We start from the raw sequence: 23,559 nt of genomic DNA, 5'->3' as shown, positions 1-23,559 counted from the left end.
CATTTTTCTCTTTAATCAAATCTATACTTTGAACGGATTTAATCAAATTGTATTTGCAAGGAGTTACCCAATAGAATCTTAGGACTGAGGAAAATTACCTCTTAGGTCCTGCTGGCTTTAACATTCTATGATCCCAAGAAAATGATACTGATGGCACAAAGGTGTCAACAGCAAAGAATTTTAATCTTGGCAAATACAAAGAATAGGGAGGAGATTCTAGAATACTCTAAAAGAATGGTCACTGATATTTTCAACAATCCACTCTGGGTTTCCCCAGAGTGAAAAATACCACCAGAGTGTCTGTTTATGTGTGTGTATGTGTACAGGGCTAAAACAATAATGCTTATTGTTAATTTTTATGCCCTATCTACTTCTTTAAATCATTTGAAGCAGTGCATTCATAAACAAGAATACACCCAGAAATCAAGTAAAAAAAAGGGATGCCTGTGTTGGTAACAGTTGTACCTGAAAACCTAAAGTAAGAACTACTACAAGGAACATAGAAGTTAGCTCTGTAATCAGCACCATGATGCACCCAACATATAGCAGAAATTAGCGGACATGAACAAATCTGCTACACTAACAAAACAGGGGTGCATTTCAACATCCTCCCTGAACTTTCTCACACCCATCTGCATCCCACCCTACACTCCACTGTCAACAGCACGTGTGAATATCCTAACCCCTATCTCTAAAGGTACAGATTCGGCAGTGTTTTTTTTTTTTTTTTTAACATTTATTTATTATTAAGAGACAGAGAGACACAGAGTGTGAGCAGGGGAGGGGCAGAAAGAGGGAGACACAGAATCTGAAGCAGGCTCCAGGCTCTGAGCTGTCAGCACAGAGCCCGATGCGGGGCTTGAACTCACAAACTGCAAGATCATGACCTGAGCCGAAGTCGGTCGCCTATCCAACTGAGCCATCCAGGCGCCCCATATTCAGCAGTTTTAACCACCATTGATTTGTGCTGACATTGCTGAAATCTGTTCATGTTATCAAAGCACAACACTTGACAAATTAAATATTCAAATAATGGTGGGGAAATGCTACTGAAATTATGAAATATCTACTAATAGGGGTTGAATCTTTTTTTACTTAAGTTTATTTGTTTTTTGAGAAAGAGCGTGTGTGCACATGTGCATGCACACATGAGAGCAGGGGAGGGACAGAGAGAGAGGGAGAGAGAGAATCCCAAGCAGGGTCCACACTGTCAGCACAGAGCCTGATGCAGGGTTTGAACTCACGAACCATTAGATCATGACCTGAGCCGAAATCAAGAGTTGGACGCTCAACTGACTGAGCCGTGAAAGTGCCCCTGAATCTTTTAATTTTTAACAAATACCAAAATAAACAAAAGGCTGTTTATATGTTCTCTGCACAACTGTGGCTAGGATATCTTATTAGTCAAAATTTATAGTCTTTGTTCATCTAGCAATCAACAAAACTGCAATTCTCCGATAAGTATAATCAATATCTGGTAACAAATTTTAGTACATGTACAAAATCTGACTTTTTCCTCCAAAAAAATATGCTATATGGTTTCTTTGGGAACTTTAAAGGGTCATTTTACTTTATAACTGGAAGTAACCCTTATAAAATACTTGGCTTTTTTGATTTTATAACAAGTGATTTCTAGCTGGGGGTGGGGTAGGGAGGGGCAATGACAAACACATAACCTCAGGATGGAGACAAAATGACAAAGTTCCCTAATTAGTTCTTGAACTGCCAGAGCCAAAATAAGCTTGATGAGCAATTCAAAGTAATTAAAATGCTTTGAACAGTGTGCTACCCAAAAAGATCTGTGATCTACAACTTGAGCTGACTTGTACCCTATCATTTTACAGCCCTAACCAGAGAGAAAGTACCACTCACCAAACAAATCCTCACTGCCCACCCCGAAAGGACCCATAAAACATTTCTGAAAAACACAACCTTAGAACTCCCTTTGTCCTTTCTTGCCTTGGCGAATTTCATTCCGTTCCTTCCTTTCCCTTCTTCCCACCCAGTCTTAAAGCCAGGCCTGTTCAGCTACCCAGTGATGCCTTTCCCGACCATCTCAGCAGCCTGGTTTGACTCATCTTTCCCAGGAATTTCTGGACAGGCTAGGAGGGAGCCACTGCAAGTTTTCAGCAGATGAGTGGAAAAATCATGTGTTTCAGGTAGTTCCATCATGTCTGCACCTAGCCCCGAGTCTACTTAGTGACAAAGGCCAGAATGCCATGATAAAAGAAGAGATGAGGTCTGACACTTTCTGGAAACAAAAAAAACCCTCACAGACCTTCATGGTTAACTGAATATGGAGATAAAAGAAATCAGCAGCAAATTACAAATAATGCCTGCTAGTCTTTTTTTCTCTCTCGATAATTTTGTGATCTACCAATATAATGTTTTATGGCTGATAGCACCTCCCCCCACTAAATCAAGTAGTTAGGCGGCATTTGATAGAGCCTGATTATTTCATATGCTATGATCTAATAATTTTAATGCATTTTGATTAAGTACTATTCTCCAAGCTGCTGACAAGGTACCTGAGATGTTAATTGTAGGGTGAAGACACTCATTCAGTACAAGGAGGAAACAAACGTGATTATGTCTGACACTTAACACTCTATTCACTTTCCTTCTCTAATAGATATCAGTCTTTAAAAGAGTGATAAAAGCAATCAGTGCCCTCCATTGTGTTCCTCTATAAAATTCACTCACTTTTATTTTCTTGTTCTAGAAACTAAGAAAAATATTAAAATGTACCTGTGTGCAGACACACACACAGTTTATCACATTATCATTACCAATGCAATTTTCCATATAATTCAACCACTAAAGTTTATGTCTAGAGAACAAAAATGTCTATCTATTTAGCATTACAGTAATGGGACCAATATGCAAGTCACTTTAATAAAGAGAAACTTTTCTATTATCTTCCTGTATCGCTAACCTCAGAGCAAATATTATAAAACGTTTCCTTTATTTCCTTTATTTGGATTAGCAATTCTCAATGTAATGTGGTTCCATACCCAAAGACAGTGGTCAGCAAACTGTTCTGTAAAGGGCCACATGGTTAAATGTCTTAGGCTTTGTGGGCCAGGTACGGTTTGTGGTCTCTGTCACATATACTTCTTCCTTTTTAATGACTCCTTAAAAATGTAAAAACTATTTTTAGCATGCAGGCTCCATACAAACAGGCTGCAGGCGGGAATTGGCCCTTGGCTATAGTTCGCTGACTGCTGGTTGAAGGAATCCACTGTATGCAATAAATAAACTCCACTCTCCTAGATCTAGAATGGTCTTAGTTTGAGGAAACATGAACTTAAATCATTTTTCTCCGTTTTGTGGTTCAGATGACAACTGTGGTTGAGAAAGGCTGCATTCGATTCACAAAGGTCCAAAATTACTGCTGGAAAAAGGGCATCATTATTATTTTCAAAAAACACAGGCATTCAAAACTATTTAACTATGGAGAAGTTAAAATCCAAAATTTCCAGAAGCTTTTGTTCAAGGCATAGGCCAAACATTACAGCCTTACTACCTCCTGGTGGAAACGTCATTACACATAGTAGAAAAGTTGCTACACATGAATTGCCTCAGAAAATTAATTACATCTAATTCAAAATCGGTTTGGAATAGGTACCTGATCCCTTCCATATATACATAGGTACGTACGCCTCATCTTCTGTAAATAATGGCCTAGTCCAGACCCCTGAGCAGAATCCCCAAAATTCAGTTTCAGAGCTTAAGGGTTACCCGCTATAATCTCATCACCTCACATTTGAGGAGATGCACGCAGGCATTATTCCATAGCATAGAGGAACAGAATATGCCACATTCTTCATTCTAATAGCTAGGAAGAAATGATTTAGTGTCCTACCAGGAAAAAAATAATTAAATCCTCAAGCTCTGGCACCACTCGTCTGTATGAAATAAAAATATTCTTTCACAATATACAGATCATCTTTCCAGTTAGGGTTTTTGAAAGATCATCTCAAACTGTGCTTCGTCTTTCAATCAGGATCGTACTTACACTATAACTGCCTGACATACTGCCATCCAAACATACACATGCCAGGGCACGTGGGTGAAAGACTCAGTGTAGGCAGGGGCCTGCAAGCTGCGGGCTGAAAACGATCTTCATTTTTCAGGTATGAAGACCTTTATACCTTTTACACTACTGAAAAGTTAAAAGCCAACAATAGAGTAATACAGTATTCAGTACCCATCAGTGTTCTTAGAAAAAAGCAACTGGATTACATGCTACTTAGAACTCTTCTCTCAGCCAAGACATAAATCAAGTGGTGCTAAAAAGTCATTAAGCAAACTTATTTTCAAGTAAATGTGAGATGCTACTCAGCCTTGCAATGCTCCAAAGAACTGTTTTAATCATTCCCTGAAAGAGACTTTTATGGCCAGAACGTACTGGAAAAGTAACAATAATATTAAGTCCAGTCATTTGAAATAAAGATAACTTCTCTTTAGCTTCTCCCCTTCCCCCGACCAAATAATAGTCCAAATTAGCCAAATATAATCCACTGATAATCTAGCGCTTTTCCTTGTTAATGAAAAGTATTCATTTTGCCTACAGAGGGAAAAAAAAAAGGCCACTCAAAATGACTCCAAGTGTCTAGAAACAATTTATTGGCTCAGTACACACGCCATCAAAAAATTGCACATCTTAAACAGAAAAGCAGCTGAAATCACCATCCCTATAATGTCAGCTCTTCCCCCAGATCTTCCACAAGCTTTCTCCCGACCCGAAAGACTACTTACAGGCATTTTCTTGCCACAACAAATCAATTATGTAAATGTAACTTTTATCACAGAAGTCATAAACAACAAGAAAGAAACGAATTACTATTACCTCCCCAATTTCCTTTTCTGTTAGCTTTTTCTCCTCTCTGCAGAAAGTAGAGAAATTTCCCATTCTAAAAAAAATACACAGAGAATTCTCAATCTTAAAAGCAAGAGGCTACTTTTTCCCCTTCCTTGGAAACACTGTCTTTCTCTTCTTCCAGAGTCCAATACCTTTTCCCTCACCTACATTTTCTGTTTGCTCATGAGGCAGCAGTAATCCTCTGGTATTATGAAATTCTACCTTCCCTAAACAGGGTTTACACTGCAGCCTCCAAAACGATGCCCGAACCTCAGCAGATAGAAGATCCATAGCAACAGCGGTAATAGTTTTTTTTTTTTTTTTCACTTGCTATTACCAGAAATCACAGTCCAAAAAGACGACCATGGAGGTGTCACCTATGCTAAAACCTCGAAATTGATTTATTATTTAACTAGTCAAATCCCACGTTTTCATTTTATGTGCCCTTTGGGAAGCCTGTGACAGAGTAAAAAAAAGATCTTTCAGTGACAGTCACCATTTTTCATGAAGAGATAAATAGTTTTTTTTTTTTTTTTAAAAAAGGCAGCTCTCTGGGTACAAGATTGTGTTTGTCACTGAAACAGAATCCAGTGCCCTGTCTCCTCCATTCCCCATCACCTCAGAATATACAGTGTAAAGTACTTATAGCAATTTTAGTTTCAAAGTAAGAGCTTAGACACAAATGATCACAAGTTTCTGTTAAGCAGAAATCATTTGTATACTACCCACATGCCTGTGATTTTACTCACAGGTAAACCAATTTATATTTATCCAAAGCAATTCCTTCAATGCAATGATGCTCTGTAAAACTATTCTATGAGAGAAATTAGGCAGAGAATTGAGAATCTTGATAAATATAATCCTTTGTAAAGTTCAATTCTAATTCACTAAAACAGCTTAACATTGGTACTGAATTTCATTAAAAGTCATTTCCCAGGATCTGTATCCTGTATGGAATGGACTGCTGTGAGCCCAATTTCTTCAGGAATAATAATAGTTTAAGTACTAAAGGCAGAAAGAGCTGGCCCTGATAAAAATACAACAGGTGTTAAATCTTGATAACCCTACTATGGTTTCACACATATATACATATGCATTTCCATATGTATTTACCTTAGAATAAATATTTTTAAAGGTGGCAAATAATTCTCTATATTTTCTAATAAAAATATTTAGCAAATCAATAGATACCATAATGTTTACTGAGCACATAAGTTATACATATTTTACTCGTTCCTCTTATATACAGAGACTCTTTTTTTTCCTTCAAGATTTTAAGTAATCTCTACACCCAACGTGGGGCTCAAACTTTCAACCCTGAGATTAAGAGTCACACGCTCTACTGACTGAGCCAGCCAGGCACCCCATACACAGACCTTCTTAAATGATATTGCCAAATAATAATTTTCTGCTTCTTGAACTTAGTGATTACCCTATCATTTACCCATTTTTATTTCAAAAATGCACTTTGCTATGTTTTAAAAACAGTTATGTCTAAAATTGGTACCACTGATTAAAAACTGTGGCAAATGTTGAGCCTTATTTTCTTGAATAGAGTAAAAGTGTTTTCAAGCACAAAATAGACTTTCTGCACAATATACATTGCAAGTGCCTGTACACCCCGTATCAATTTTTTTCAACAAAAAGTTAATCTACCACCGAGAATTATGAAAAAATGGGTCACAAGAGTAATTTAGTATCCTGGAAAAGAGACAGCTACCACATAAAAGGTGTGAAATATAAGGTAAAAATATCAGGATTTTTACCCGAAACCAAATTCCCTAAAGGGGGAGCAAGTTACCTACGGACCCACGAAATTTATTCTCTGATAATCGCTTTAAATGTGTTTAGATGTATATTTCTGTACACCCTTTTGAACATCCTCATTGGGGGCAAATCTTGGATTCTGAAGGATAATTTTGTTTTTGTTGGTTGTGTTTTCATTTTAGAAATTGAAAGGTGATTTGGATCCAAGGCTGGTGAATGAGGTGAATAATCAAGTTTGCTCACATTGTTTGGTGTTGGCAAACTCATTAAGTAGGCCCTATTTGCTTCTTTAATTTTCAGTCCTTATCCTTTGACCCAACCTCCGAGCTTTCCTACATGGTACCTGTTGCCAAATGGTAGTATGTTAATCTGACAGGTACAGGGACTATTTTAGGGAGCAAAATCTGGAGCCAGAAAGGCCATTTAGGAAGTGATTTGATATTTCCTTAAAGATTCAGAAGTAACTTTCTCTCCCCTTCAGGAATTTACATATGTAAACACAAGTGGGCTTTGGACTATCATTACTGCGAATTTGCGATTTTTGACCTAACAGCAGCCCAGAGTTAAGTCCAGCAATTTTGGAGGGGTGAGAGTTAACAGCAGGGTGGAAAAAAGGGATTCTGAACAATAAAAATTGATGAGATGCATCAAAATTCTGAAAAATGCCAAACTTTGGGGGGGAAATATTGCCACTTGCTGACATTTGGTATACTGACATTTTATTCCAGTTCAGCCAAGTTGCATTTTCACAACTATAAGCATAAACAGATTTCACGTTGTTGATAAAAGTACTTGCATTTGAAGATAAGAGCATTTACTAAGTTGCCAAACCTACCTACCTGGATAAAGGAAAACGGAAGTGACGGGTGGCCGTGAGATTTTGGAAGCTGTAGAACTTAACACAAAGATGAATTCAGCTTTTCCCACGTTTCTCTCCTTTCCATATCCAATTAGACATGCAAATACATGGGCCCCAGAGCAGACCTACTGAATCAGAAATTCTGGAGATGGGGCCTGGCAGTCTGTGCTTTAACAAACCCTCCAGGTGGTTCTGATGCACGCGCAAGTTGGACCATCACTGCCCTAAATCAAACCCTTGTTAACTAAAGCCTGGGCTATTTCAGTGTCTCCTTATTATATCTAGTCTTCCCCTTCTCCAACCCAGCCTGTAGGGTTGGAAGCTTAATGCAATTTTCCCATTTCAAAAATCAAACAAACCACTGCTTTCATCAGTATACTTTCTTGCAGAAAAAGTCCTTGTTGTAGAGTTGAAAAAAAAAAAAATAACTGTCAGTCTGGCATTTAGCCCTAAGAGTTCATGCCAGTGAACACCTACCTTGAATATCTGTTATACAGGGAACGTGGTGTGTATCCCTTATCCCTTTTCCCTTTTCCCTTGCGTGTCTCTCACTCTCCTTTAAAGGTATCCTATGAATGACTGTTCCCTTCCTCGATCTGGTCTTCCTCTGAATGCTCCTACGTCAGTTTCTTTTTTTTTTTTTTTTTAATTTTTTTTTTTCAATGTTTTTTATTTATTTTTGGGACAGAGAGAGACAAAGCATGAACGGGGGAGGGGCAGAGAGAGAGGGAGACACAGAATCGGAAACAGGCTCCAGGCTCCGAGCCATCAGCCCAGAGCCCGACGCGGGGCTCGAACTCACGGACCGCGAGATCGTGACCTGGCTGAAGTCGGACGCTTTAACCGACTGCGCCACCCAGGCGCCCCAGTTTCTATCTCATTTGGGATTCATCACAACTGCTCTGCGTTGTTAGATTTCTAAATGTATAAGTGCCCAGTCTCTCCAGGTACAGCATAAATTTCTTGAGGTCAGGGACTCCTTTTTATACTTTCTTGTACCTCGAAGATAGGCTTCAAGCACCATCTCCTACACAAAGTAAGCTTTCCAAACTTTGCTGCTGACAACTGTCGAGCTTCAGTCACACCCAGTCTTGTTTCACGAAGAAGTGTGTAAAAACATTAAACCTGGATCACCATTGTCCAACTTGGGAAAGTCCACTACACTATCTACCATTTACTGACTAGCACACAGGAAGGCTCCGGGTTAAGTTCAAACAAAGGATTTGAACTGAAACCACAGAAACAAACAGGAGCCTAATTAATGAGTTTTGCTAACTGTTCTTCCCATGGGGTCAGTAGCACTTTAAAAGCATACATTTGAAAAATGCTTCTTTCCCTGACTCTGCCAGACACACTGACTGTAGTCTCTTTAACCACAAGAGGTCAAAGTTCTATTTTCTGTCACCATACTTAGTAGCATGTGTGCATGCTTTGCTGATTGGTTTCTTTTGTGTTTCCGCTTCAAGTGAAGGCAGGCAGCAGGAAATTGAGACCAGGGGGTCTAGAAACCTTCCCAGGTCTAGTGGGCGGCAATACTGATGAGGCTAAGGCTTTGGGAGCTCAGTTCCCCCAAATTTTCTTGCATTTATAAGAACAATGTAGGCCCCACCTGAAGATCTATGTCGCCTATCTCTTCCCCATCACCCGCTGCTGTGTTATTTATACCGTACTGCATCAAGCAGTTAAGTCCTAGCTTAATATAACATACTGTAAAGTGATATGTCACAAAGCCAATGGTTTAATGGAAAGCTGGGGGAGGGGGATAAAAAGGCACTAACAGAGCAACTCAAAAATGCATTTTCAAAGAAAAATCTGGATGCGTCTAGATGTCCTGGAAGTATTTCCTCCACCTGCCAAAAAATTCACTCCTAGGATTGTGTTACCAGGCACTATTGAAACCTGGTAGAGTAATTCACTAGTATGCTTAGAAATTCCCTAACATATCTAGCGTGGTATGGATTTCAAATCCAGCACAACTTCATTAAGTTGATACTGGTAAGCTGTTTCTATAATTCAAAGCAACTGTTATTCTGCAGCTAGGCACTCTATTATTCCGTAATAAACAAACTGAAAAATCCAATGGTGTCTGATTTGAACCCTACTTTTCTCTGTCCTTTGCACTGTAAATTGATAGGGTTTTACAGATTTCTTTTCCCTACTTTTTTTTAAACAGGTGAAAGAGGGAGAGGGCAGAAAAATACCATAAAGAACATATAATCTGTTACCAGAAACACAAAGAAAGGTTGACAATTTTTTCTGTAAATGTTTTTCATGACAAAAAGACAACAAAAAAGTCTCATTTCTTTAGCAGCACTTTCCATTCAAAGTGACTGTACTGAAGAGGAGGAAAGTAGCCACTTAAAAAAAGAATATTTTTGACTCCTTTACCTAAGCTGTCTACAATTTTGCTTCCTCTACTTCTTAGGAAGTATGAACCACAATTCTGTTCTAATTTTGCTAGAATAGCCAAAGCTATGCCATACCAATGACTAACCTGATATTTTAGGACACAGATCATTCTAATCCATGATGGTATGATAAATGAAGGAAAAGAAAGGCCAGCAGGGTGCAGTCAGGGAAATGCTGGAACAAGTCCAGAACAGGCTGAGGGGGTGTGCGGCTCTATCCTGCTGGTGACAGGTGGCAGGGAGACAGGCAGGAATAGAGGAGAAGGATAGGATCAGTTCTGCACTAGGTTTCCCTGCTTTTCCGAATGGGCATGTCAGGTAAATTGCCTGAATTACATGGGATTTGGGGGAGTGACATCAAAGAGGATGATGGGCAGAGTTGGCCAGCAATGTGTTATGTTTTAAAATCCAAATGTAAAGGCGTTTTCCTATGGGATAACTTTTCCTGGTTCATAGAATTCTTGAATTAGTCAATATCTTTTTAAAAATGCCTGATTTGGGGGAGCCTGGGTTAAGCATCGGACTCTTGATACGAGCTCAAGTTGTGAGACTGAGCCTCATGCCGGGGCTCTGGGCTGACAGCTCAGAGTCTGCTTGGGATTCTGTCTCTCTTCCTCTTTCTCTGCCCCTCCCCTGCTTGCTCGCTCGTGTGTGTGTGTGTGTGTGTGTGTGTGTGTGTGTGCATGCGCGCGCGCGCACGCGCCCTCTCTCTCTCTCTCTCTCTCAAAATAAATACATAAACTTTTAAAAAAGTGTTTGATTTTCACAAGTATTAATTCAAAGATGTGGTTCCTTCCTACCACAGAATACCTTAGCCTAAAATGGCAGATGACAAAATGGGAAATGTACATAAGACAGGGTGAAAATTTTAGTTGTGCCTACTTTATTGATTTTTGTTCTTCTAAAAGTTACCTCATGGCGTTTTTCCAGAGACATTATTTTATTTCTTTGTTTTAAACATTTTTTTCAATGTTTATTCACTTTTGAGAGAGAAAGAGAGAACATGACTGAGGGAAGGAGACAGTGAGAGAGACACAGAATCCAAAGCAGGCTCTAGGCTCTGAGCTGTCAGCACAGAGCCTGACTTGGGGACTGAACTCATGAACTGCGAGATCATGACCTGAGTTGAAGTCGGCCACGAAACCGACTGAGCCACCCAGGTGCCCCTTATTTCTTTTTCTTTTTTTAAAGTTTATTTATTTTGAAAGAGAGAGAGCAGAGGAGGGGCAGAGAGAGAGGGAGACAGAGAATCCCAAGCAGGCTCTGAACTGACAGCACGGAGCCCCAAGCGGAGCTTGAATTCACAAACCATGAGATCATGACCTGAGCTGAAATCAAGAGTCAGCTGCTTAAGCAACTGAGCTATCCAGGTGCCCCAAGAAACATTATTTTATATGTACCTGTGGTGGAAATTCTTCGGGTCTTGATTACAAGAAATGAAAAGGAGTTGGCTGCTGTGAATTTTGTTCTCCTAACTCCATTTTCTAGCAACAAATAAAACGAGTAAAACAACCACTCTTTCAGAAGACACAATTCAGTCAAAAATAATCATCTAGCTGTCAGAAATCCCATTACTAGATTTCCTTTTTAAAACTTTTTTGGACATTATTCCCTGTAAAATGTGAATATTCATGGGAGAGGTCACACACTGAGCAATTAATCAAAAACACTTTAATATGAAAATTTTATCAGATTTTTCCTAATGTGACAGCTGGGACAGAGAAGCCAAAAATTTCTTTTATTTACTTATTTGGACTTTTTTTGGATGGTGGGGATGGAAACAGAGGGAAGGGATAAGAAGTTATTTCTGACAAAGACACAAATTTGTCTGAAATCAGCTCTAGTTACCAGGAAAGCAATGAGTCTCCTTTTTCTCTCAAGGGTCCTGGTAAGTAAGAGAATGAGAGCTTCATGGGTGCCTGGGTGGCTGAGGTGGTTAAGCGTCTGACTCCTGATTTTGACTCAGCTCATGATCTCACGGTTCGTGAGTTCGAGCCCTGTGTCGGGCTCTGGTCTGACAGCCCCAAGCCTGCTTGGGATTCTGTCTCTGTCTCTCTCTCAAAATAAATAAATAAATTTTAAAAAGAGAGAGAGAGAGAGAGAATGAGAGTTTCAGTGTGTGGACAGCTGATTTGTTACAAGTATATACTGTTAGACATGTTGCATATAATGCATTAAAATCATTTTAGTAAGTGTTAAAAGTCTACATTGTGCGCACACAAATCAGCCTTCATGACCTATAAGAATTCAAGCATTACACAATACAGGCAGAATGGGAAAAAAGTTAGAAGAGTCTAGTCTAGTCTATATGGCATTTATTAGCCAACACTTTTACATGTAATTCATACCTAGTGGCATAAAGAAAAGTAAAATACATGGTCGCTGCCTTCAAAAAATATACAACCTAGTTTGGAAGATAAGTATATTAGAGAAAATCTAAGGCAGTGTAACTGGACTGCCTACCACTGACAACAGATATAATAGGTGCCTAGAAATACAAGAGATTTCTGTGGCCTGGAATACTCAGGGAAAGTTCACAGAGAAAGTAAGATTGCAGACCTTGAAGAAATCAGGTAGGACTTGGTCAGTCAGTGATTGCTAAATTGTAACTGGCATGGTAGAACAAAAGGGATTTCTTGCTGGGAAATAGTGATAACAAAAAGTTTACATCGGTAGACTGGAGCCAGATAACAGAAAAGTCTGGAAAGCTGAGCCTAGACTTTGGGTATGGTGCTGGTGTTGTGGGGAGGAGGAGAGGAAGACAGGATTTCAATAGAAAAATGTGGCTTATCAAGCAGGAGAGAGATGAGATAATGACAGTGTTTTTTCATGTGATTAGCCGAGCATTGTTTTGCAGGATGAACTGCCCATATACATCACAACACCTTTTACAAAGGGGCTCAAAATATACTCCACAGATGATGGTTAATTCATCCTAATAACATCTCATTGAAGCAAAGGAAATGCAGCTTTTATTATTCCCCATTTTGCTCAAGGTCACTGAATAATTGAAAGGCAGGATAAAAAAAAAAAAAACCCCACAGTATCATGATGTTCAACAATTCCTAAGTATCAGCTAAATTATGTTCTCTCATTTTCTATGACTCAAGCAAGGGAGGTACAAGATGGACCTTTGTCCTCAAATGCCGTTTCCAGACCTTCATTAGTGTTCAAGGCACATGTCCTACCATGCCCAATTCCTGTTTACTCTCCCTACAGGCCCTAGCCCTCTAACCCCATACCTTTCAACTACCTCCAACTCTCCTAGCTAACAGTTGTCTTTGATTATTTGGTTCCAGCTGGTCTTCCACCATTATCATTAGCATATCCAACACCTCTGTATCAACTACTCACCAATAAGGACAAGGGTTTGGGTTCATCAGTGCAAGGCAATGCTCTCAAACCTTTTGCCATCTCAAATTATGCCTTCTAAGGGTGTAAGGGAGGTAAGAACTCCACCAAACTAGATTCTGGCACTGAACTGAATTTCCTCTCCAATCTTGTCATGAACAGAGTTAGTTCAAAGATTCTCCCCAGGTTAACTCCTTCCTGGTGCGGACACATTTTCTCATCCTCCCATGCATCTTTTTTTTTTAAGTTAATTTATTTATTTTGAGAGAGAGAGAGAGAGAGAGAGAGAGAGAGAGAGAGAGAGAGAACGCATATAAGCGGAGGAGGGGCAGAGAGAGGGAGAGAGAATCCCAAGCAGGGTCCACACTGTCAGCGCAGAGCCCGACACAGGGCTCGAACTTAGGAACTGTGAGATCATGACCTGAGCTGAACTCGAGTCCAAAACTTAACTGACTGAGCCACCCAGGCGCCCCATCATCCTCCCATGCATCTTAAACTCACCCCCCCTTTTCTTACAAGCTAATCCTCCACTTATGCTTCCAGTCTCATGAGGGCCCGCACCTCCATATATTCTCTCGTGTATTAGAAACTTCTCCCTTCTTGGTGGTTCCTCTCCTTCAGTTTCAAGAGACTGGCATATAGTAAATGCTCAGTCAATGTCTGACGAATGACTAAAGCTCCAGATCTGTACCTTCACATTTTTTTGGACATTTTTTTTTTTAATTTTTTTTTTTTAATGTTTATTTCTGAGACAGAGAGAGACAGAGCATGAGGTGGGGAGGGGCAGAGAGAGAGGGAGACAGAATCCGAAGCAGGCTCCAGGCTCTGAGCTGTCAGCACAGAGCCCGACGCGGGGCTCGAACTCACGGACTGTGAGATCGTGACCTGAGCCGAAGTCGGACGCTCAACCGACTGAGCCACCCAGGCGCCCCTGGACATTTTTTTAAACAGCCTTATTGAGGCACATTGATATACAAAAAAATTGTACACATTTAATGTACATAATTTGATGAATTTGGACATACACAGACACCTGTGAAAACATCACCACCAACAAGGTGATAGACATTTTGTTTTACATTTTCACTTCATCATCCCATTGTTACTTCAAACCTCACAAGTCTAGAACAGAAATCATTAACTTCCTACCAGATCTGGCTCTTCCCCTTGATTTTCCAATTTCTTTCATATGTACCATAATTCTTCCAGTTTCTCATATTCAACACCATAAAACCTTTAATTTCTCCTTCTATAATTAGCTAAGTATTAAGTCTGGTAATCATATTTTTTTCTTCACAGTACTGGGCATGTGCAAAGCCATCAGTCAATGGAAGGTCCACTGCTTCTGTACAGATATGACCATCCCATTGAAATAGCCTCAGTAGATCCAACTGCCTCAAGACTCTCAATCCTCCAGGTCATCTATTCATCCAATCTTGAGATTTCTCTTCCTATATATAATTTCGTTGATTGAGCCTCCTTTACTCAGAAATGTTCAATGACTAGTCCAAAGGCCAAAGTCCTTCCTTAGCATTCAATAACCACCATAATCTGGACCCAGTCACGTTTTCCACTCTTACCTCCTATTATTTCTCTAGAGGAATTCGTCATAATCCAACTGATTTTCTCTCACTCTCAAAGACTGTGTGTGCATGCACACTCGTGCAGGTGTGCCTTTCCCTGTCTCCATGCTTTTGCTCAGGGTACATTCCTGCTTAGAAATGCTCCCCAATATGGACCCCAATAATCCTTAGTGGTCAGTTTACCTTCTGTAAGCCTTCAACTCCTCCAGTCAGAAACTTCTATTCTAGAAAAGGTCTTACAGATGTTTGCATTATTTTATATTTCAGGTACTGGATTTAACTCCCCAACAACCTTTTAAGACCTTCAAGGGCTACAGATCATGCAGGGTACTTCTGTATCCCTCCCAGAACCCAGGCACTAGGTTCACCAATGCAAGGCACTGTTTTCCCTCTCTTTAGATAAAAGTCTTCTTTTAGTAATGTGTTCATTACTTCTTATGTTTCATTTCCAGTTCACATCTCAAATAACAACCACCGAAAAACTGTACCACCTTGATGTACTTAAAGATACATGAAGGCCAGTTTGTAAAGTCTTTAATAGAAACTGAAAACATTTTTCACAAGAGGCATAACATAAAGCATAACATAACACCACTTAGTACTCCAATTCAGTATTTAACATCTCCCACCTACATTTTATGAAAGATTTAACAACCAATTTAGAATACTTGTCTGAAATACTAATATAGGTTCTAAGGGAAAATATTTTAAACTTCAGCATAATAACTGAAAACTTCAAAGAAAAAATGTTTTAAATCATTAAAGAGTAAATATTTGAGTGGAAAGAAACAGGTTTATTGGTTTATTGCCTTTTTTTTAAGTTGTGCCTTAAATATTTTTCAAGAGTTTAGCTCCTGGTATGGAAAATTCCTTTAGGTATACACTAACAAAGGTAAGCGCAAATTAAGTCCAAAACAAATTCATACCCTCAACATTTGGTGTAATGGGGCAAAAATGTTCGTTACCACAATATTGAGAAATATCAACAATATGAGTTTGAATAACTAATTCATAAGGAAGAGTTTGAACTGGACCAAATCCTGGGTTTTCTTTCGTCACTCCAAGTTTCTTTTCTATTTTAAACTAGTGGCAACAGAAATTTCTTTGTTCGAAAGTCAGGAATGCTGGAAGTCTTAAGTGATAGAACAGGTAGCCCGGCTTCTACTTCACGTCTCTCCTCAGGGAGAGAAAAACACTGTGGATAAAGTAATTTTGTTTTTATTTCTGGAAAAATCATTTTTTTCCATCAATCTTCATAATGCTCTAAAATAAACTGTTAAAAAGTTATGGGCCGGTCCACCACTTCACCCTGATTTGTGGAAATACTATACACTGATTTCCAGAACACATGGCTAACTCAAGTTTTCTTACCACTCGAAGGGTTTAAAAGTTGCTCCTAACTCTTGCACAAAAGTCTAGGAGAATCTTACAAGCTCATGATGTATTTCTGCATCTCATTTGCAAGATTTTTGAACAAAAGAATAGTAAAAGTAGTCTAGGCTCAAGAGTCTCACTGCCTGCTGTCAAATTTACTTTTAGGGTACTGTACAATTTTAACTGTGGAAAATTTTTATGTTGCATCAAATGCTTAAGAACCACATCTACATATAAAATGGAAACGAGCAGTTAAGAATGCACCATTTCATTAAGATGGAGAAAGTGACATAAATAAATGTCCCTCTCTTCTTTGCTAATATTGAGGTGACCGCCCTCCCCAAATTATGCGGGACAAAGTAACCACAACCTGGGGAAGGCGTAACGTGAAAGGCAGAACTGGGAAGTTAAAAGATGTGATTCCCATTCTAAACCACCTTAATTAAGATTTAAAAATTCAAGAGATAAGGAACTCAGACAAGTAAACAAAGCAGGGAGCGGTAAGGAATACTGAACAGCAAGCAGGTCCAAAGCCATATAAATCAAATCAAGACAAATCAAATAAGGGCCAGAAAACCACACAAATTAAATAAAGACGAACGGAATAAAGACCAGAAACCATTTTCTCCTCAGCACAGAGTTCCCCAGAATCACAAACTTGACGAGCGCGAGGCACTCGCTCTGCTGACGCACGCGCACACAATGGAGACAGAAGCATGGAGACCCTCAGAGGCAAACTTGCCAACCGTTCCGTACTACTCTCCCACACTGGAAAGGAGAGCACGGTGGGAAAGTCTTCGCACTCCTTCCACATCAGACGGAGCAAAACTGGACTTAGTATTGCAAACTACTAACCTCTTGCTACAATCAAAGGCAGGCTGAATGAATGGGGTGCGGGGCAGGGCGGCTGGGGGAGAGGGGGGAGGCAGGCCGGGGGGTGGCCTGAGAAAAAAGTTTGAGGCTTTGTGTAAAGCCCGAATGGATTAACCTTTTAAAAAGCCCTAATATTTCTCATTTCCTGTTTTCTTCCTCTCTTATTTTTTTAAATTAAATACACACCGACTTCCTGGGACTCGACACAGATGTGCCCTATATTCAGCGAAGAAGCCTGGTGCTTAATCCGCACAGGAGTCCTAGGCTCGGTACGTGCCCCACACAAATGGTCCTTTTGTGGGAAAGTATTTTTAAAATTGTTTTGTGACCGTGCATAAAATGTGACCAATTGCTTTAAAAAAAAAAAAAATTCCACGCATCAGTTAGTAAATTGAGGCCCCAATCCACAGCTCTTTGACTTTTACCAGAAACATAAAAGTCTTTTACTAGAAACCGTGTCTATTTACCACTCTAAATGTTTTTTCTGAACTTGAAAAACATCTGCTTTCACATTTTTGGAAGATAATGAGGGATTGAGGCTTTCGTGTTTCTAGGCTCTGATCTGTTGATAAATGCGTTGTTTAGGATATCTGGCAAAGGAAAAAAGCGAATGCTTAAAAGTTAGCAGACCTGGATAACACTGAGTACGTAGCTTGAAATGCATCGGTTTAAAAACTTAACCGCATAAAAAGTGTAGGGACACAGCTTATTCCTTCTTGAAGAAAATGAAAATAGAATGGGGGGGAGGGGCCTGGGTAAATCTCTAGTAAGAAGTTGGGTCCCTTGCAGTAGTCCCCCGTCCAGGACAAAAAGCTTCCTTTAACCACATGCAACAGTCGTGCAGTGGGAAAGGCAAGGGGAGGGGGCTGCGGAGTCATCACCTCGGCCACTCCGACACCGAACCCTGCATTTCTCACGCCACACTAAGGGCTGCGCCAGGTGGGGGAACGAGACAGAACTTAGCCCTTAAGAAGCAACACCAAAAGGGGAAAAGAAGTCACCTCGCTCTTCGCTCTACGCACACAGGAAGAGGCCAATTCAATGCCGCCGCCACCGACACCCCCTTGTCTTGCTCCGCCCCGACTTGTGTGTGCGGGGGCGGGGGGCGCACGACTTGCATTTTACCCCACAAATTCCGAGACACCTCCATCTCTCCGGAGTTAAGACCTCCCACCTCCACGCCCCCCCCCCTCCTCCCCAGCCGGACCACGCTCCGCAGGCGCAGGTGTCTGGATCTGGCCTATTTTTATGCTCCCCCGCCCTCCCCCCCGCACCTCGCCGCGCGCGCCGTCCCTCCCGGCCCTCCCCGCGCAGTGCACCAGGCTAGTCGAAACGCCGGGAAAGCTTCGAGCCCGACTCCCGGGTCACCTGGCCCCTGCGCCCGGCCCTGCCTTCAGGGGAGCCCCAGGGCCGCCCGTGGTCGCTGGGGACCGCGCACCGGGCTCCGGGGCAGTCACGTGGTCGGCGGAGGCGGCCTGGGCTTCCTCACCTGCATCCCGGGAACTTGCACAGCCACCGGTGAGTGGGCCATGAAGGCGACGGCTGCTCCGCACTGCTCCTGCGGCGGTGGCGCCCTGGGCTCGGACTGGCTCCTCCTCCGGGGGGTAGCTCGGCGGCCCTCCCAGGCTTTTCGACCCGGGCCTGGAAGGACACACAGAAGTGGGGTGACCGGGCTGGTGGCTCGTAGCCCCGGGCTGGGGCGGGGGGGGGGTGCGGTTCGCGGCGCGACTGCCCGGGACTCAGTCTACCTTTCTGGCGCCTGCCCGCCGCTGTTGCCGCCGCCGCTCCTTCTCCCGAACGCGGGGCGCAGCGTGTGGCGGTGGCCGGGACCTGGGCTCGAGTGATGCCGCTCTTCTGCGCCTCGCCGCTTTAGGAAGAGGAGGTGGAGGCGCCCCAGCAACCCGCCCGCCCGCCGGGCCGGGGAGGCGGTTGGGGGCGGTTCCGCCGTTGGCCCTGCCCCCGTCCTGCAGCCGGGCGGTGTCAGGAGCGCCGAGGCTCCTTGCGGTGCGGGGCTGTGGCTGGGCTGGCCGGAGCCGCCTAAGGGGCGGATTCCCCCGGCACGCGGAGAGGAGAAGCCGGGGGCTGGGGGACCCGGCACACGGCTCGGCCTTGGGAGGGAACGGAAGAGTTTGGGTGACCCTGGGGTAGAAAGGGCGTCTCAAACGCGGCCACGTTGCAGGCAAGCGTTCGAAGCTGGGGCGCACGCAGCCTCGGAGACGACTTGAGATGAAACTTGGGGCGTGTTGGAAGTCCCTCTTGGCTCCCCGATCTAGTCGACGGCGGGGGTACGGAGAGCCGCCCAGTCGGCTGACCCCTTACTCATTCCCGCGGCCGGGTCTCCCTAGGCTGGGGCCGCGCGTCCGGGCGGATCCATAGGCGCTCGCCGGCTTTCCGGATTCCCCACCCCCAGATATGCTTCAGGTGACTTGAACCTGAGGCTCCCCTGCCTTTTGGGCTGTCAGTTGGGGGAGGGCGGTCAGACTGGTGCTTCTCTTCCCAAGTTCTCTGCACGTGGAAGAGAGAGAGAAATTGGAAAACAGATAGTGCCTCAGCAGAAACATTAATGAGGATAATAGAGGCATAGAGCAGGAGACTGGATGATTAGCAGTACGCATTATGGAGCTCCACATAGGCAGCAGTGGTACCAGCAATTCCCTGTCTCCGCTCCTTCCACTCCAGCAGGGAAACCGGCCCTTTTGAGAACACCCTAATGATAACAGCAGTAATAGTGGTAATAATAACAATTACCGAACTCTCATCATGAAGGCACTTCTGGGGATCAACAAGGGTTAATTACATTTCAAAATGCAGTATCTAAGTGCCAGCTTAAGATTGAAGTTCCTTACATTGCAGGTTGTTACGGTTCTGTACCCAACGCTCACTAAAACAGACACTCACTAAAAGTTTTTTTTGTTCCATCTGTTGCTTTCGAACCCTTCTCAATAGAACATTTTTTAAATTGTTATCAATGTAATTGTTATTAATGGCTGCCACTTTCTTCCTGTCAGGGACTGCTAAGTGCTACATACATGTTACTTGATTGAATCTTTACAAGGGCCCTGCTATTTTACAGATGATAAAAAGGCCCAGTGGGGTTAAATAATTTGACTCAAATATCACACAATTAAGAAGTGGTAGAGCTGGGGATCCAAACCCAAGTGCCTCTAACTTTTAAGATCTACTCTCTTAGCAACTGTGAAGTATGCAATACAGTATTGCTAACTGTAGTCACCTTGCTGTACATTACATCCCCAGAACGCATTCATCTTCTTTTTTTAAAATTTTTTTAATGTTTATTTATTTTTGAGAGAGAGAGACAGAGTGTGAGTGGGGGAGGGGCAGAGAGAGAGAGGGAGACACAGAATCCGAAGCAGGCTCCAGGCTCTGAGCTTTCAGCACAGAGCCCAACGCGGGGCTCAAACTGAAAAGCCGTGAGATCATGACCTAAACCGAAGTCGGGCGCTTAACCGACTGAGCCACCCAGGCGTCCCGAACTCATTCATCTTCTAACTGGAAGTTTGTACGCTTTGACCACCTTCACCTGTGTTCCCTCTCTCCTGCCCCTGGCAACCACCAGTCTACACTCTGTAAGTTTGGTATTTTTTTTTTTTGATCTTACAGTATTTAGTCTCTCTCTGAATTCTTTTCTCTTAGCATAAAGTCCTCAAGGTCCATCCATTTTGTCACTAATGGCAGGATTCCCTTCTTTTTCATGGTTGAATAGTATTCCATTGCATGTATATCCATCATATTTCTTTATCCATTCAGATGATAAAGGATATAATTACATTCTCCTTATTCCTAGTTCCCCAAGTCCAGGCCCTCACAACTTCTAACCTGGTGATCGGCCAATCCAATCTCCATTCCCCACCAGCCCAACTCACTCAGTGGTCCAACCTGACCAGAAACCTGCAGTGCCAACTAAACTTTAATGTCCTTAGAAGTTCCCTAGGATTCTTTTTAAAGTGCAGATTTTGATTGAGCAAGTCTGGAATAGGTCCAAGATTCTGCATCGATAACAATTTCCCAGGGGGTGCCAATACTGGTGATTCTTAGGCAACACTTTGGGTAGCAAGGGTCTGAATCTCAAGTCCCACCCCCGTGGAACATTCCTCATTGCTCCAAACCCTCCTTCAAACCCCTCCTTTTGCACGTTGGTAGAAGCAGTGCTCAACACTGTAGTTCTTTCTTCTTCTTTCATGGATTTCATTTGTTTGGTTCTGCCCAACAAGATGATTTACTCCCTGAGACCAGAGATCCAACTTGTCTTACATAAGAATTATTCAGGTAGAATATCAGTTTTCTGAGGGCAAGATGTTCATCTGGTTTGTTGACTGCTATATCCTCAGAGCTTAGAACAGTGTGTGGCACATAGTAAGCCCTCAGTAGGTATTTGTTGAATGAATGAATGAATGAATGAATGAGTTTTCTTTGAAGTCCTCACTGAGGTTGGTATAGTGCTGGGCAAGTAATGGGTACGCTGTATGTCTTATTGATGCTTGGCTAAACTCCCAGGCACTGCTCTTGTTGAATCTTTAAATTGTTCACTTCCCTGTAGGTTACACGGTTAATATTTGTGTGTCCTAAATTCTTTCCAGTTACTTTAATTTCGCAAGTACCTAAGAGTGAGTTGTGTAATTTTAATAAATAAGCAAATTAAGCCTATCTGAGAAGCCACTTTCCCTGACATCATTCTGAACCAGTTATGTAAGAATGTGGAAGACTGAATGCTAAATTTTGAGACCTGAACTATTGAGGCATTTCCTTAAAAACACTGCTTTTGAGATCGTAGTAAACTTTCTGGCCCCTATTTAGGTCTGCTGCTACTTAATAAACGATCTTTTGTTGTCATTATGCTTGATAGAGATCACTGGAGTTGTGACATAGAGTTCATTGTGGTTTGATTATGCTTTTTCATGAATATATATATAAATACACATATAAACATGTATAAATATATGTATATAAGTATATACATATATATATTTCTTAATTGAAATAAAGTGATGAGAAATTCATGTGTGCTTTTGTTACTCCCCACCAAGAAGGACACTTGAATATTGTACGTCAAAATGTCAGCCCAGTGTCCAATAATATGTTACCATGTATTCCCCCAACTTGATGGAATAAGTTTCTTGAGGGGAGGCACCACATCTTATGCTCTTTAGTAGTCCCATAGAGTGTAACTTGTGCCTCAGATTGAATTTGGTACCTGCTTGAATGATGTGACCTGAGTGGCTATGAATACTTAATAAGTGTATAAATAAAGTAGTCTAAGTGTATAAATACAGTAAGATTGTATAGAGATTAAGCAAAGTCAGGGAATTCCAAGTTAGACAGTGTCCTTAAGCCCAAGAAAACTTGATAATTTAAATTTACAATCTGTAGTTTCAATTTCTTGTATCCTCAGTGTTAAATATTTAACTTTACACATGTTTGTAAGTATTTACTGAGTGGACTGGTTCATAGCTAAAGTGTAGGTAGATGGAAATGGCCAAACTTTTATATGGGCAATAGTCAGGTAATAATGTATTAGGGCTATGGTTCTCGACCAGAGGCAATTTTCCCTCCTGGAGATATTTTTGGTTTTCACAAATGAGGAAAAAAGGATGCTACTGGGAGTCAGTAGAGGCCAGAGATGCTGCTAACCATACTCCAGTGCACAAGAGAGCCCTCACAACAAAGGATTACCCAGTCCAAAATGGCAGTCGCGCCAAGGTTGGAGAAACCATGCTCTATACTCTTTCATTAAGGCTTAATAACCAAGAAACAGAGTTGGGAAGCGCCATTCCCTGAGAATTTCAGTTCAGTGTGGTGACTGGGGCAACAAACGAACAAACACACAGACAAAAAACAACAACCCAAGAGGCGCCTGGGTGGCTCAGTTGTGAAGTGTCCGAATTTGGCTCAGGTCATGATCTCATGATTTGTGGGTTAGATCCCCACATTGGGCCCCATGCTGACAGTGTAGAGCCCGCTTGGGATTCTGTCTCTCCCCCTCTCTCTCTGCCCCTCCCCCACTCTCCCTCTCTCAAAATAAATAAATAAGCTTTTTAAAAAAGCAACCCAAAAAGCCACTACCAACGAGTACTCCACAAGATACTAGGCCACATCAAGGGGGTACTGGAAACAAAGCAGTATTTTTATATTACCTGTGTATAAAACCATGGATCACCCTTCCCCCCAAAGGGTGAATACTACCTAATGAAAAACAATATTGAACAGAAAATAACTTTAAGAAAAATTTAATGATTTGCTTAAAAAATACTTAATCATGGAGCAGGTTATTATGTACTAGACATTACCTAGGAGCCTTCAAATATGTTACCTCATTGAGTTAAATTTGACCTCTTACTCCACATGACAAAATTTAGAGGTAGGGTTTCACATTTTGGACTTTTAACATTTTGAACCTTATTCGATAACTACATTGAAATGTAAAATGTGTACGAATGTATGAAGTACAAGGCCAATTGATCC

General features: G+C 41.7%; 1 protein-coding gene across 2 annotated transcripts in view; it reads right to left on the bottom strand.

The window, feature by feature from the left end:
* The window catches only part of STK26 (serine/threonine kinase 26), a 54,878-nt gene extending 35,891 nt beyond the window's left edge, over positions 1-18,987 (bottom strand). Inside the window, exons 1-2 of one of the 2 annotated variants that reach the window (XM_049644294.1) lie at positions 18,828-18,987; positions 18,569-18,720 (exon numbers count right to left, since the gene is read on the bottom strand). In XM_049644294.1, coding sequence (XP_049500251.1) covers positions 18,569-18,610 — 42 coding nt within the window. In that variant the 5' untranslated portion in view covers positions 18,611-18,720; positions 18,828-18,987. The remainder of the gene's footprint in view (positions 1-18,568; positions 18,721-18,827) is intronic. The other variant, XM_049644293.1, reaches the window with a different exon arrangement.
* Positions 18,988-23,559: the final 4,572 nt, after the last annotated feature.

Source organism: Panthera uncia, chromosome X (assembly GCF_023721935.1).
Source record: "Panthera uncia isolate 11264 chromosome X, Puncia_PCG_1.0, whole genome shotgun sequence".
NCBI classification, from domain to species: Eukaryota; Metazoa; Chordata; class Mammalia; order Carnivora; family Felidae; genus Panthera; species Panthera uncia.
This window is presented reverse-complemented; position numbering and strand designations above follow the sequence as displayed.